This window comes from Aethalodelphis obliquidens, unplaced genomic scaffold, assembly GCF_003676395.1.
Source record: "Aethalodelphis obliquidens isolate GAN/ISIS:26980383/991018 unplaced genomic scaffold, ASM367639v1 scaffold52, whole genome shotgun sequence".
NCBI classification, from domain to species: Eukaryota; Metazoa; Chordata; class Mammalia; order Artiodactyla; family Delphinidae; genus Aethalodelphis; species Aethalodelphis obliquidens.
This window is the reverse complement of record NW_020837996.1, coordinates 1700639-1712474: the sequence shown is the minus strand read 5'-3', so window position 1 is coordinate 1712474 and position 11836 is coordinate 1700639. Positions and strand designations below refer to the sequence as shown.

Genomic DNA, 11836 nt, shown 5'->3' with positions numbered 1-11836 from the left:
ATCTTACAGTCCACAGAACAGCCCATGTCCCCCACAAGAAATAATTATTCAGTCCAAAATGTTAATAGTTCTGAAGTTGAGAAACTCTGTTCTATAGCCTTGCTGATTTTTAATTTGTTTTTTCAATTAAGGAGATAGGAGTGTTTGAGTCTTCAACTACAATTGTGAACTTGCCCATTTCTCCTTTCAGTTCTGTCAGTTTTTGCTTCATGTATTTTGAAGCTTTGTTATTAAGTTCATGCACATGTAGGATTGTTATGTGTTCTTAGTCAATTGACCCTTTCAGCCCATGTAACGTCCCTCTTTATCTCTGGTAATTTTCTTTGCTCTGAAATCTACTTTGTCTGATAATAACATAGTTACTCCAGCTTTCTTTTGCTTAGCGTTATCATGATGCGTCTTCTTCCATCTCATTTCCTTTTTTGTTGTTGTTGTCAAATAATCCTTTAGTGAAATATTTTCCTTTGTAGTTTTTAACTGGCTGTGCATTCTACTGTACCATTGTTGATGTCATCTATGATGCCATGAGGATGAAGGCCATCAAATCACAGCTCACTGACTAGTCAGTCCCCAGCACCTCTTTAATGTTTCTAGAGAGTTCTCTAGCTAACGATCAGTGCTGCATCTGTCAAGCAATGTTGACAATCTCATCAAAAGTGATATTTCCACTGTGCTTACTCTTTGTCTGCTTCTTTCTGTCTCTGGGTGGTTCCTTGAGGACTTTGGTGGTCAGAGCAGAGGCAGAATGTACTACTTCAATCTGGGCCTCTTTGTTCTGAATGGTTTCTCTATAATCCTTAGACCCTTCCAGTAACCAGTTGTCTTGGTGATGTCATCACTAACATTTTTTGGAGACAGATCCAGCAGGATGATTTTGGGGGCCAGGGAAGACGTGGCACTGACTTCCTCACAGGTGTACCTGAGGTTCATGACTTTGATCTCATTGAGGTCACACTTGGGTGGCATGACAGAGGCAGCTAGTGTCAGATGAACCCAGAGGTGGGAGGACAGAAGAGAGTTACACCTTGTCTTCCTTTGAGCTGAAAGTCTGAGCCAGTACTTTTATCCTGCCTATATCATTTTATTTGAAGTGAGTTTCTTGTTGACAATATATATTTGGTTCATGCTTTTCCTTCATTTTGACAAACTCTTCTTTTTATTTGGTTTGTTTAGACCACTTACACTTAATGTAATTATTGATATGTTTGAATTTAAGTCTACTATTTCATTATTTGTTTTCTGCTTGTTCTCTCTTTTTGTTGTTGTTGTTTCTCTGTTTTCCATTTTCTGCCTTCTTTTGGGCTATCTGAACTTTTTTTAGTATTCCATTTAAATTTATATATCACATTTTGGACTTTATCTCAGTATATTTTTGGTTATACTAGCGATTACAATAGCATAATTAAGTTTTCACAGTTTAGTTGGAATCAGTACTTTACCACTTCAAGTGGAATATATATTACCACCAGATTGGTCCCTTTATCCTTCACTTATTATGTTGCAGTTGTCTAATATATTACATCTATGTCTACATACTTGGAGGACCTCATCAGAAAATATCATAATTTTTGTTTTCAGTTGTCAAACATCTTCTTCAGAGCTCTACAGGAGAATAATAGTCTATTATATTTAGCGCCCCTCAATATAATTCTTCAACAAGGGGCTTCTCCACATCACTCTGGCCCCCTGTTTCTTTCTGCACCCTCTCTCCTGTCCTCACATATAAGGAAGCCTGGATTTTCCATTTCCATGAGACAGGCCCTTATCCTGGACCTTACTAAACTCTCAGGGCCTGTGGCTTAGAGTTATTAAAGGCACAGTTTCTGCTTGTGAATCAATCACCAGCGGTGTTGAAGGGACTTCCCTTTTCCTTTGGAGGCAGCAATAATAGAATCAAATACAAGTGTTCACAATTGTTTCCATGTAGCTGTCTACATTTTGTTGTCCTTAGTCAATGCCTACACCTGAAAATCCTCCAGGTCTTTGGAAAAGCAGGGAGTGGGGGACTAACATTTATTGGAATACCTCCTTCTCATATATATGCATACCTCTATTAACAGAGGTGCCCTATGCAGCTCTGATGTAGTAGAGCCTCTATTGTCTCAGAAACATCTCTCTCTTTTTACACACACACATTTCATTCCTAAACAGTACAGGTAATGTATATGTTTTCTCCAGGCCTTTTAGCTAGGAGACTATATGCTCAGTATGTGAACGCCAGCTAAGGTGACCAAATAATTTATCGTGCAAGCCAGGATACTTTTGAAAGTGAAAGGGGATGCTATTACTAATGCCAAGACCTCATGAAGTGCCTCATAAACAGCACTGCAGCTGGGAATGAATGGCCGAATGTGATTTGGACACAGCTGGGAGAAACCAGTGGAAACAGCCTTGACCTCGGAGGATTTGAAGAGCATGTAAGAGCAACCCCCAGGGATGAAACAATTCAGCCATTCAGATCCCTGTCCCTGAACTAAAAGGGGTTTCCTTGAGTGCAATCTCTTCTCATATTCACAACCAGTCTACAAGGGAGGTGTTATTATCAGAGATAAAGAAAGGGAGTCTTGGAGAGTGAATGCAAAATGTCTAAGATCCCCACAGCCAGAATTTCGTAGAGCTGACACTAGGACTTTGCCCTCTCTGATTCCACACACCAACCTGGAAGCCCCGTAATGTCATGGACTGCATACAGACTTTGACAGCAATGGATCGGGGCTCAAATCCCAGTTCCTGGTGCTATACCAGCTCTGTGACCTTAGCTGACCTGCATGATGACAGTAGCATTGTGAGAATAGGAGCTTATGTTTATGCATTGCTTGCCAAGCACCCTGCTCTGAGCTAAATGCTTTCCCCAAGTTATCACATTCACACCTCACACTAACCCCATCATGTAGGTACTCTTAGAAATCACAATTTGCAAATGAGGGAAATAGTCTGAAAAAGCCTGGGAAAGTCCCCACTGCATGGGAGATAATGAATATTAGTTCTCCTTCTCTCCTTACACAGGTCAGAGCACGATGCAGGTCCTGAACAATTCTGTTTCATGATTTTGTTCTGGAGGATCTTAGGAGTGGTCCGTTCTCCTAATGAATGTGCCTCCTTCTCCAGTTTTTCTAAAGGCTCAAGGATTGCTTATAATATGGTGCGTATTTATTTTTTATGGCCAGAATCCCTCCCACTTTTTTGAAACCATTTTGTTCCATCCTGTGGTTGTGGCCATGCATGAGAAACAGCAGGTGGTGCCAGATGACAGATGGTGTGGGAGCCCGTTTCCCGGTGGGAGGGGGCGCGAGCGAGCGAGCGAGCAAGCAGGCAGACAGCTGCGAGGAGCCCGCTCGCTTGCGCCTCGCTCTCAGAAGCTCTCACTCCAGACGCACGCAAGGCGCTGTCCTTTCAGCACCACAAGCTCCGGCTGAGGAGGGAGGACTCCTGGCCGTCCTCCTCCTCTTCAAATTGGCTTGAATCTGCTCTGACCCCTCAAGAGTGCAGCGCAGTAAGTAGGCATTTGTTTTTGCTATAAACCACTCCCCAATGTCCTCCAACCCTTTCCCTTTCACTCCCACAACAATCCTATTTTGTCTAATAACATTCCATCAGCAGGATTGACAAGAAAAATTCAGTTGTGCTGGGCTTCTGGGGCTGGGGTGGGATCACCGTTTCACTTCCAAGGGAGCTGGAAAGAAATAAATGTGATTTGTTTATTTAGTTGGCAATCTTGCAATATGGGGATTGCTAACTTTCCATGGAACCAAAAAAAAAAAAAAAATGGCCCTTTGCTATTGAGGAAATGGAGGCATTCCATGGCTGAATAACAGGATCAGGTTCAAGCCAAACCTTTTTTGTTTTAGGAAATTGTATCTCCTGTACAACCTACATATTGAGTCAAAGGGTACACTACACATAGGGGCATTGAATGTATTTATTGTATTCTAGGGAGATTAATGGAAAAAAAACAACAACATAATAAAATAGCAACCAAGATGGTAAGGTGAAATTTATCATACTGCAGGGCGACCCAGAATAATAGGATTTATTTTTTCACTAAGAATAAGCTTTCCACTGAGATTATATGATTATGTTAGCTCTAGTGTCTTGGATATTTTTTTAAGATTGTATGTTTTGTACGTGAGCCTAGGATTTTCCTTGAGTTTCTCAAATTTGAAGGCTCTTAAGTGCCGTGGGTTGGTGGCATATCTGGATGATTAAAGAAGTTTTACTGGATGATGGGAATCATGTCAGGAAATCTAGCGGAAGATCGATGAGTGATCTGTACACTGAAGCTGCTGGAGTGGAACTGTTGAGGACAGCGCTATTTTCTCTGTCGTCAGCCCTCTGTTTTCCTGCCTCACTTCCCACTGTAACTAGAATCCCACTGCTTGCCTTAGGTCTGGGAAGAAAGGCGTAAGGATGGTGAAGCTGAACAGTAACCCCAGTGAGAAGGGAACCAAGCCGCCTTCGGTTGAGGATGGCTTCCAGACCGTCCCTCTCATCACTCCCTTGGAGGTTAATCACTTACAGCTACCTGCTCCGGAAAAGGTAAAGCAGGTGCTCTTTTCCTCATCAGCCCCCCCATGCTCCCCCCTTCCCAGGAAATAAAGCAGCAAAAAATTCCACCTCCCCCAAACCCTTTCATTCCCTCATCAGCCAAATACATTCCCTATCTTGTAAAATGTAGTTATTCCTTCCAGAGACATGACATCTCTTATGTTATTTCAGATTTATGGTAAGTGTTTATTCATTTTTTTTTGTTCACATATACATACATGGGCAAGAAAATAATCTTTCCTCTTAAAAGTTCCATCATAGTAGATGAATACTAATAAGCTTCTAGATGATGAAAGAGAAAATTGTCTTGATTATTTTGGGAAGGTGTTTCAAAAATTGACTGCTACAGATTTGAGGACAGAGAATTGGATGCAGTCCAGCAGGCATTTAGTTTGCGCCTCCTAAGGCCCCATTCCTATGCTGCAAGTTGGTTATAAAAAGACACATTACGAAATCCCTATTCAGGATAACGCTTAAATTAATATAAAGCATCATGGTAAATGCAGTGCCTGAGCATTACAAAGATTGTGAGAGCACAGGAGTGGAAAAAACTAAACCCTGTTGTGGCAGAGAGGGGACTGGGAGGACAGATTAGGTAAGCTGCAGAGGAGAACATTTGAATTTGGCTTTTAAAGGTGAGTAAAAACCTCCCGGGTAGACCATTGGAGGAAAAGGCATTTAAGGCAAAGGGCACACATATGCAAAGGATGGAGAGCTTTGGGGAAATAGCATGACTGAAGTGGAGCGTCTTTGGCGGGGGCGTGGCTGGAAATGAGTGGCTGGCTGATGGCACGTCTCCTGACATGGGAGTAGTCCATGAGGAATGGAGGTGAGCAATTATACAAAAGTGGTGGAGTTAGCCCACGGACATAGGTGGGAGAAAGGATAGTGTTTAAGATCCATGTGAGAGAACTTGGGGTTTTACAATGTGAGCGTTTACCTCCCATAAGAGAGAGCTTGGGAGGCAAATGATGAGGTTCCCTTGCTGAAGAGTGAACAATGGACCATTCCATTTGTTTGATTTTTCTCATCGGCATCTCCAGGAGGGCATTGTGTGTCTTAACCAATTGGCTCTATCCAATGAACAGAAGAGGAGCCGAAGCTAGAGAGATGTCCTGGCTGATTGGCTAAGGGTTGAGTCATCTGTTTTGAAAGTGCAGAGGTTGTCAGTATGAAAATGTGCATAAGGGTGGCAGAAATAAAGAATCCTTGAGCCATTCTGAGAAACTGGTAAGACCTTTTGAAAATAAAATTTGAACAGGCAGTTAGCACTAAAGAAATGTGAAGGAACAGTATTAATTGGGTATTGGCTACCTGTACAACAGAGGTTCTCAGTTTTTGACTTGCATATTAGAGTCACCCGGGGAGCCTTTGAAAATCCTGATATCTGTAGCAGAGCAATTATATCAGAATCTCTGGGGGTGAGACCCAGGTGTCAATATTAATTAAATCTTCCCAGGTGACTCCTGTGTGTAGCCAAAGTTGAGCGCCACTGTGTTAGATGCACATTACCCAGGGATTATACATCCACGTTTGTGGGCAAAAGGTGAAGGACCAGAGAAATTTGGTTAGTTATCCAAATTCACAGAAGGAGTAAGTGGCAATGATGGAATTTGATCCCAGATGTAATGGAGATTGAGGAGAAGCAGAGGGAATATTCTCTCAAGGTTTTGTGAAGTTTCAGGAAGAATCTTTACCCTTTACAGTCTCGAAGATCTGTATGTCCCTGACAGGTATGCAAGGAAAAGGGATTGGGGTGAGGTCACTTCTCCTCTTAGCTCTACACACATCTGCGGGTCATCCAGAGATATCATGGCCTCTGTCTCCCCTTTCTCCCCACCCCATTTCCCACCTCCAAGGGCTTCTTTCTTTCCTTGAGAGAGGAGACACACCTGATAACCACTGAGCATCTGGTCCAGATGTCCCAAAGCCCGAAGATAATACATTGTGGACTTGCATGCATGGAAAGCAAACCAAAGTATCCCGTAAGATGCAAATCCCTAAAGGGACACATTGCCACAGGGGCACATCACAGACTCACTCTGATGTTCATGATAAAGTCTTTGTACCAGGCGGACCTCAGTGTTCTCCTCTATGACGTGGGGAGGATCACACCTACTTCACAGTGGTTGGGGCAAAGTTAGATGTGGTCTTATAAATAAAGTGCCTGGCACAAAACTAACCATAAGAGAATAAAAATTATCATTTTCATGTGCTTCTTAAATGCTAGATGCTGTTGTAAATCACAAGTACGTACACACACACACACACACGCACACACACACACACAATGTTCTTTCATCCTTTCAATAGTTAATAGGACCTAATAAGGGAGTTGCTACTTTGATCCAGTTTTTAAAGATGATAAAACTCAGGCATGGAGTGGTAAAGTCACTTCCCAAAGCGCAGAGTTGGTAAGCCTCCTGGCAAAATCTGGAGAACCCAGAGCCCAGGCAGCGCTGTTCTAGAACCTTCCACCTCAGCAGGAATAGGGAGCCAGCTGGTCTGGGAGTCCCCAAACTTGGACTCTAGCAAGAGCTCCGTCACCAACCTCAGCTCAACTCCTGTGAGTTTTCTGTGCTAGGATTTAGATTTTATAATATTTACAAGAGTAAACCAGGCTTTTTCCCCTGACATTAGAACAGATGTGTTAACAGTAAATTCCACTCAAGAAGCCAAATGCTGAGAGCAGTGTTGTGTTTACCAGCACAGACTCGGAAGCCCCTCTCTTGGGGGGTTCAGTGCTCTACCTTTTATGAGCCTACCCTGGCTGAGGACTTGAGTGAGGTTCTCTAACTGCCTCAGCCTCAGCCTCCTTGTGGGTAGAGGGGGGACTCAACCTCAAGGGGATGTAGAGAAGGCAAGGTGAGTTCTGACACAGTTGTCAGCTCTCTCACTATGTCCAGCCAGATGGTGAGGGTTTGAAGCTAAAAAGGTTATCAGAAAGAAGTATATTTAGCCCCAATGTTACATCATGGGTTTTCCTCTTGAAAAGGTAAAATACAGAGTGTGCTTGGTGTGTAATACTGACAATTATCTTGTTCACTACATACTCTTTAGTATGGAATGCGAGTTTCTGGGGAAAAGCTTTTGGAGGCTAAGCAGTGAGGGCGAGCATGTCTGAAACCCTTGCTCTGGGCTAGGAATGGGCCATGCAGGGCATTCATAGCTGTCGTTTCAGTTAATCTTCCCAACAGCCCTGTGAGGTGGCTGTTAGTGCACCCATTTCACTGCTGGGGAAACTGAGGCTCAGATCAATGGAGTGACTTGTCCAAGCTTCACAGAGAGAGTGGAAGAGCTGGGGTTGGAACCCCGGTGCACCTGACACCACAGCTTTCCCCTCTGCACCGTGCTACCTTCGATAACAAGAAGCCTCCCATCCCCAGGCAGTGCTTCCTCAAACTCCGCATTCCCTCATCTGCGGCCATGGCTTCTTCTTGAGTTCTCCTGGACATGCAAGTGGGGCCTGGGGCGATCCTGCAGAGAGAATGTCATGGCCTCCAGGGCTCCTTCCCTACCCAGTGCTAGCGGGACTGTGCATGTATACTTATTACACTGGAAGGTACTCACTCTCTCATCCAGCATGTCTATTGGGCACTTCTATGTGCCAGGCCCTATGCTAAGCTATGCATATACAGCCATGAAGAGTCAGGCATGGCCGTTGCGGGCAGAGGGACTTCAAACAAGCCGGCACACAAATAGAAATACAGAGATGCAAACTGCAAGAAGGGCTATTAAGGAAAGAATAAGGTGCTGTATTGTTAAGAGACGCTAAGACTTAAGGGGATTGGGCTTCCCTGGTGGCGCAGTGGTTGGGAGTCTGCCTGCCGATTCAGGGGACATGGGTTCGTGCCCCCGTCCGGGAAGATCCCACATGCCATGGAGCGACTGGGCCCGTGAGCCATGGCCGCTGAGCCTGCACGTCCGGAGCCTGTGCTCTGCAACGGGAGAGGCCACAACAGTGAGAGGCCCGTGTACCGTCAAAAAAAAAAAAAAAAGACTTAAGGGGATTAAATTATGATGGCAGGATGGTCAGGGGAGGTCCTTCTGAGGAAGGAGCCCTGGCTGAGAGATGGAGGATGGGTTGGTAAGGGGAGTAGGGGGCAGAGGGACCAGCATGTGGACAGACACTGAGGGAATGGGAGGAACAGTCCGGAGGTTGGGTTGGCTGGGTCAGCTGAGGGAGGGGGAGAGACTTGGGAGATGACGTGGGGTGGGCACCAGCTCATGAGGGGCCCCGTGCATTTTTCTGAAGAGGCTTAAAGAAGAGAGTAACAGGATCAGATTTCTATTTTAGGAAGATTCCTCTGGCTGCAGTGGGCCACCCTAGGGCCAAGGGACTCATGCTTGGTCTCCTGGTCTCTTCTTCCTCTTTTCTCCAATCCATCTTCCAAATGAGGCAGCACCAGAGAAATGTCCCCAAAACAGAGGCTACTGGGTTTCTTGCAGTACCACCAACCTCCCAGCCCTGGCCATGTATGGTGGAAGAAAAGAGTGGGGGGCAGGAGATCAGCTAGAAGGTTACTGCTGTGCTCATGAAAGGGATGGTGGTGGTGGGTTCTAGGACGGTGGCAGCAGAAATGGGGAGGTGGATGGATTGATGGAGACTTGGTGCTGGGTCAGCACTGAGGAGCTTTTCCTACTAGGCCTGAGGGTCCTGGCTCTGTCTCATCTTTGTACCCTTAGTCCTGGCATATGGCGAGCAGCAGGAAATGCTGGCTGAACGAGGCCCCCTGCCCCTCGCCTAGGGTAAGGCTGGGCTTAATTTTTCCACTTGAATCTAAGCAATCTGATGGCTCTCTCTAGGTCATGGGAGCAAGCTCTTGAGAAGCTGGAACATCAGTCTGTAGATATCAATTTCCAGGACGTGCCTTTGGTTTACCTAAGTGACCGCGATAACCCACATGTCCCCACAACTCCTCTGTGAGGTTGTAACCATGGAAAACAGGCTCAGAGAAGGGGAATGCTGTCCTAGGACACACCAAAAGAAAACAGTGCAGCCAAGATCTGCACCCAAGAGTGCTGGGAAATGCCAGCTAAGGGATGGCTGGTCTGCGGAAAGGAAGCCACAGACCGGCACAACCCCACCTTGGCAAAGCCCCAGATGAACTGTGTATTCATCAAGCCAGCTGCCAGGCCCTAAGCAAATGTACCTTTCCTTTCTACTAAGTCTTTACACATCCTAGAGGACGTTGGCTCACCTGCTTGTGGGAGGAAAGGCACGCAGACATTAAAATATCAATTACTGATGTTTAGCACCCTTCACTCTGTGTGGTAGAGCGCATGTGCTTGGTTGTCTTAGAGACTTGGATTCAACTCTCAGCTAAACTAATTATGTACTGTGTGGCTTTAGGCAAGTTGCTTGGCATCTCTGGGCTTTTTTTTTTTTTCCTTCTGTAAAATGAACATAATAGCTACCTAACCGGGTTACTGTGAGGAAAAAAACAAAAAGTGAAAATTGTCTAATGGCACAAAGATGGTGCTCATTGATAGAGTTTCCTTTCTTTCACTGGATATTCGGAATATGTCTCCCGAAGGTGACATTTTTGGAGGATGACTGTAAACGTGAGACATGCTGAGAAGGATGGGGTTTCAACAGCGGGGGAGCAGGGGTCCGACAGGACGGATCTGGAAGGATGTTGGGCAAAGGAGATGCTGCTCCTGTCACTGAGTCCTCCATGCCTTCTTGGTCATTCTCATGGCTTCACTAGAGGGTTTCTTTTTCTGCCTGATACACAGGATCAGAGAACTGTCAGCCTTTCCCTGGGGAGCAGAGAATGCACGTCTCTGCCGATTCCAGGCTCATTGAGCCCCCTCGTTCTGCTCTTCAGAGACTCACAAGACTATAAATCACCCTAACTTGGGCAAAGGCTTTGACTAGGTGATTCCAGAAAATAGACAAAAAATGACCTATAAGCAGATTAAAAATTATTTATAATTTGAAAATATAATTTTAATGAAACATAAATTTTTACCTATCTGATTGGCAAAAAAAAAAAAGTAATAGTGCCAAGTGTTGCTAACACTGGGAGAAAGCAGATCTTCTCATTGCACTCCGGTTGGTTATATAATGGGATGCAATGGTTTTTAGAGGGCATTTGGATATTGTTTATAAATTTAAACTGTATATCCTATTTAGTTGGTATGTTTGCTACTGGCAGGAATTTATTCTATGGGTATGTTTTTCAAGTATGCAAAGGCATATATATATATATATGTGTGTGTGTGTGTATATATATATATATAGAGAGAGAGAGAGAGAGAGAGAGAGAGGGAGAGAGAGAGAGAGAGGGAGAACAATTGGAATGTTCCATGAGATTGGAGTGGTTGGACAAACCCTGGTGCATGGATGTGGAATAGTAAGCAATTGTTATGAGGATGAGACAGATTTGCTTGTGTTTGCGCTAATGTGGAAAAAGCAACAGACACATTGCTCTGTTAAAACAACTTTAAAGAGTGTGGTATAGAGTGATCCCATTTGTGGAAACACGTGTGTATGTTTCATTCTTATAATTCATAAAATAGTCTTGAAAAGACACACAAGAAACCATTAGATGGTTAGAGTATGGATGGAGTGGTTGGGGTCCCTTTGAAAACTTTTATTCTACAATTTTCATACATTTTTTTACCATGAGCATGTATCAAATTTTCTATTTTTAAAAAATCACCTCCATCTCACAGATGGTGAAACAGTCTCAGAGAGCTGAAGTGACTTACATACTTGCTCACGTTCACACACGGAGAGACCACTGTGGAACGAGCTAGTGCCCCTGCATGTAGAGGGAGGTCTGTATAGATGCACATGCATTATAGCAATGCAGTTTGAATTTGAATCCTAATTCCACCACCTACTCGCTGTGTGACCCTGGGCCAGTTTACTAACCACTCTGTCTCTCTGTTTTTTCGTTGTTAAAACGAGGACAGCAATATCTTCCTCTAAGAATTGTTTAAAGGGTAAAATGAGAAAATGCATATCGAATGTTTATCACAGTGCCCGACAGAGAGTAACTGCTTAATGCTAGGTTGCTATTATGGTTGTTGCTGTTATCATCATCATCAGTTCAGTCCCAGAATCAGGATTGTTTTTCCTGAAGTGCACGGGGCTGGCCCCAGGCTGTAAGAAGGCTTGAGCAGAGAGGTGGGCTGGGCCTTGCCCTATAGGGGACAGGCCTGGGTGCCAGAGCTGTGGGCCAGCCTTGCTGTAGTGACTCCGGCCCCGGGCAGCTAGCCTCTGCTCAGAGCAGGAGCTGGCCGTCCCTGTAGGCGCCAATGAAGAGTCGCTCACCTTGCC

At 44.6% G+C, this 11836-nt stretch overlaps 1 protein-coding gene and 1 pseudogene across 1 annotated transcript in view; one reads left to right on the top strand and one right to left on the bottom strand.

The window, feature by feature from the left end:
• Positions 1-473: 473 nt before the first annotated feature.
• Positions 474-981, bottom strand: LOC113608312 (60S ribosomal protein L12 pseudogene; annotated as a pseudogene).
• Positions 982-3322: 2341 nt separating this feature from the next.
• Positions 3323-11836, top strand: part of NSG2 (neuronal vesicle trafficking associated 2) — a 58071-nt gene continuing 49557 nt past the window's right edge. The window contains exons 1-2 of the mRNA XM_027084428.1: positions 3323-3493; positions 4386-4536. Coding sequence (XP_026940229.1) covers positions 4408-4536 — 129 coding nt within the window. The 5' untranslated portion in view covers positions 3323-3493; positions 4386-4407. The remainder of the gene's footprint in view (positions 3494-4385; positions 4537-11836) is intronic.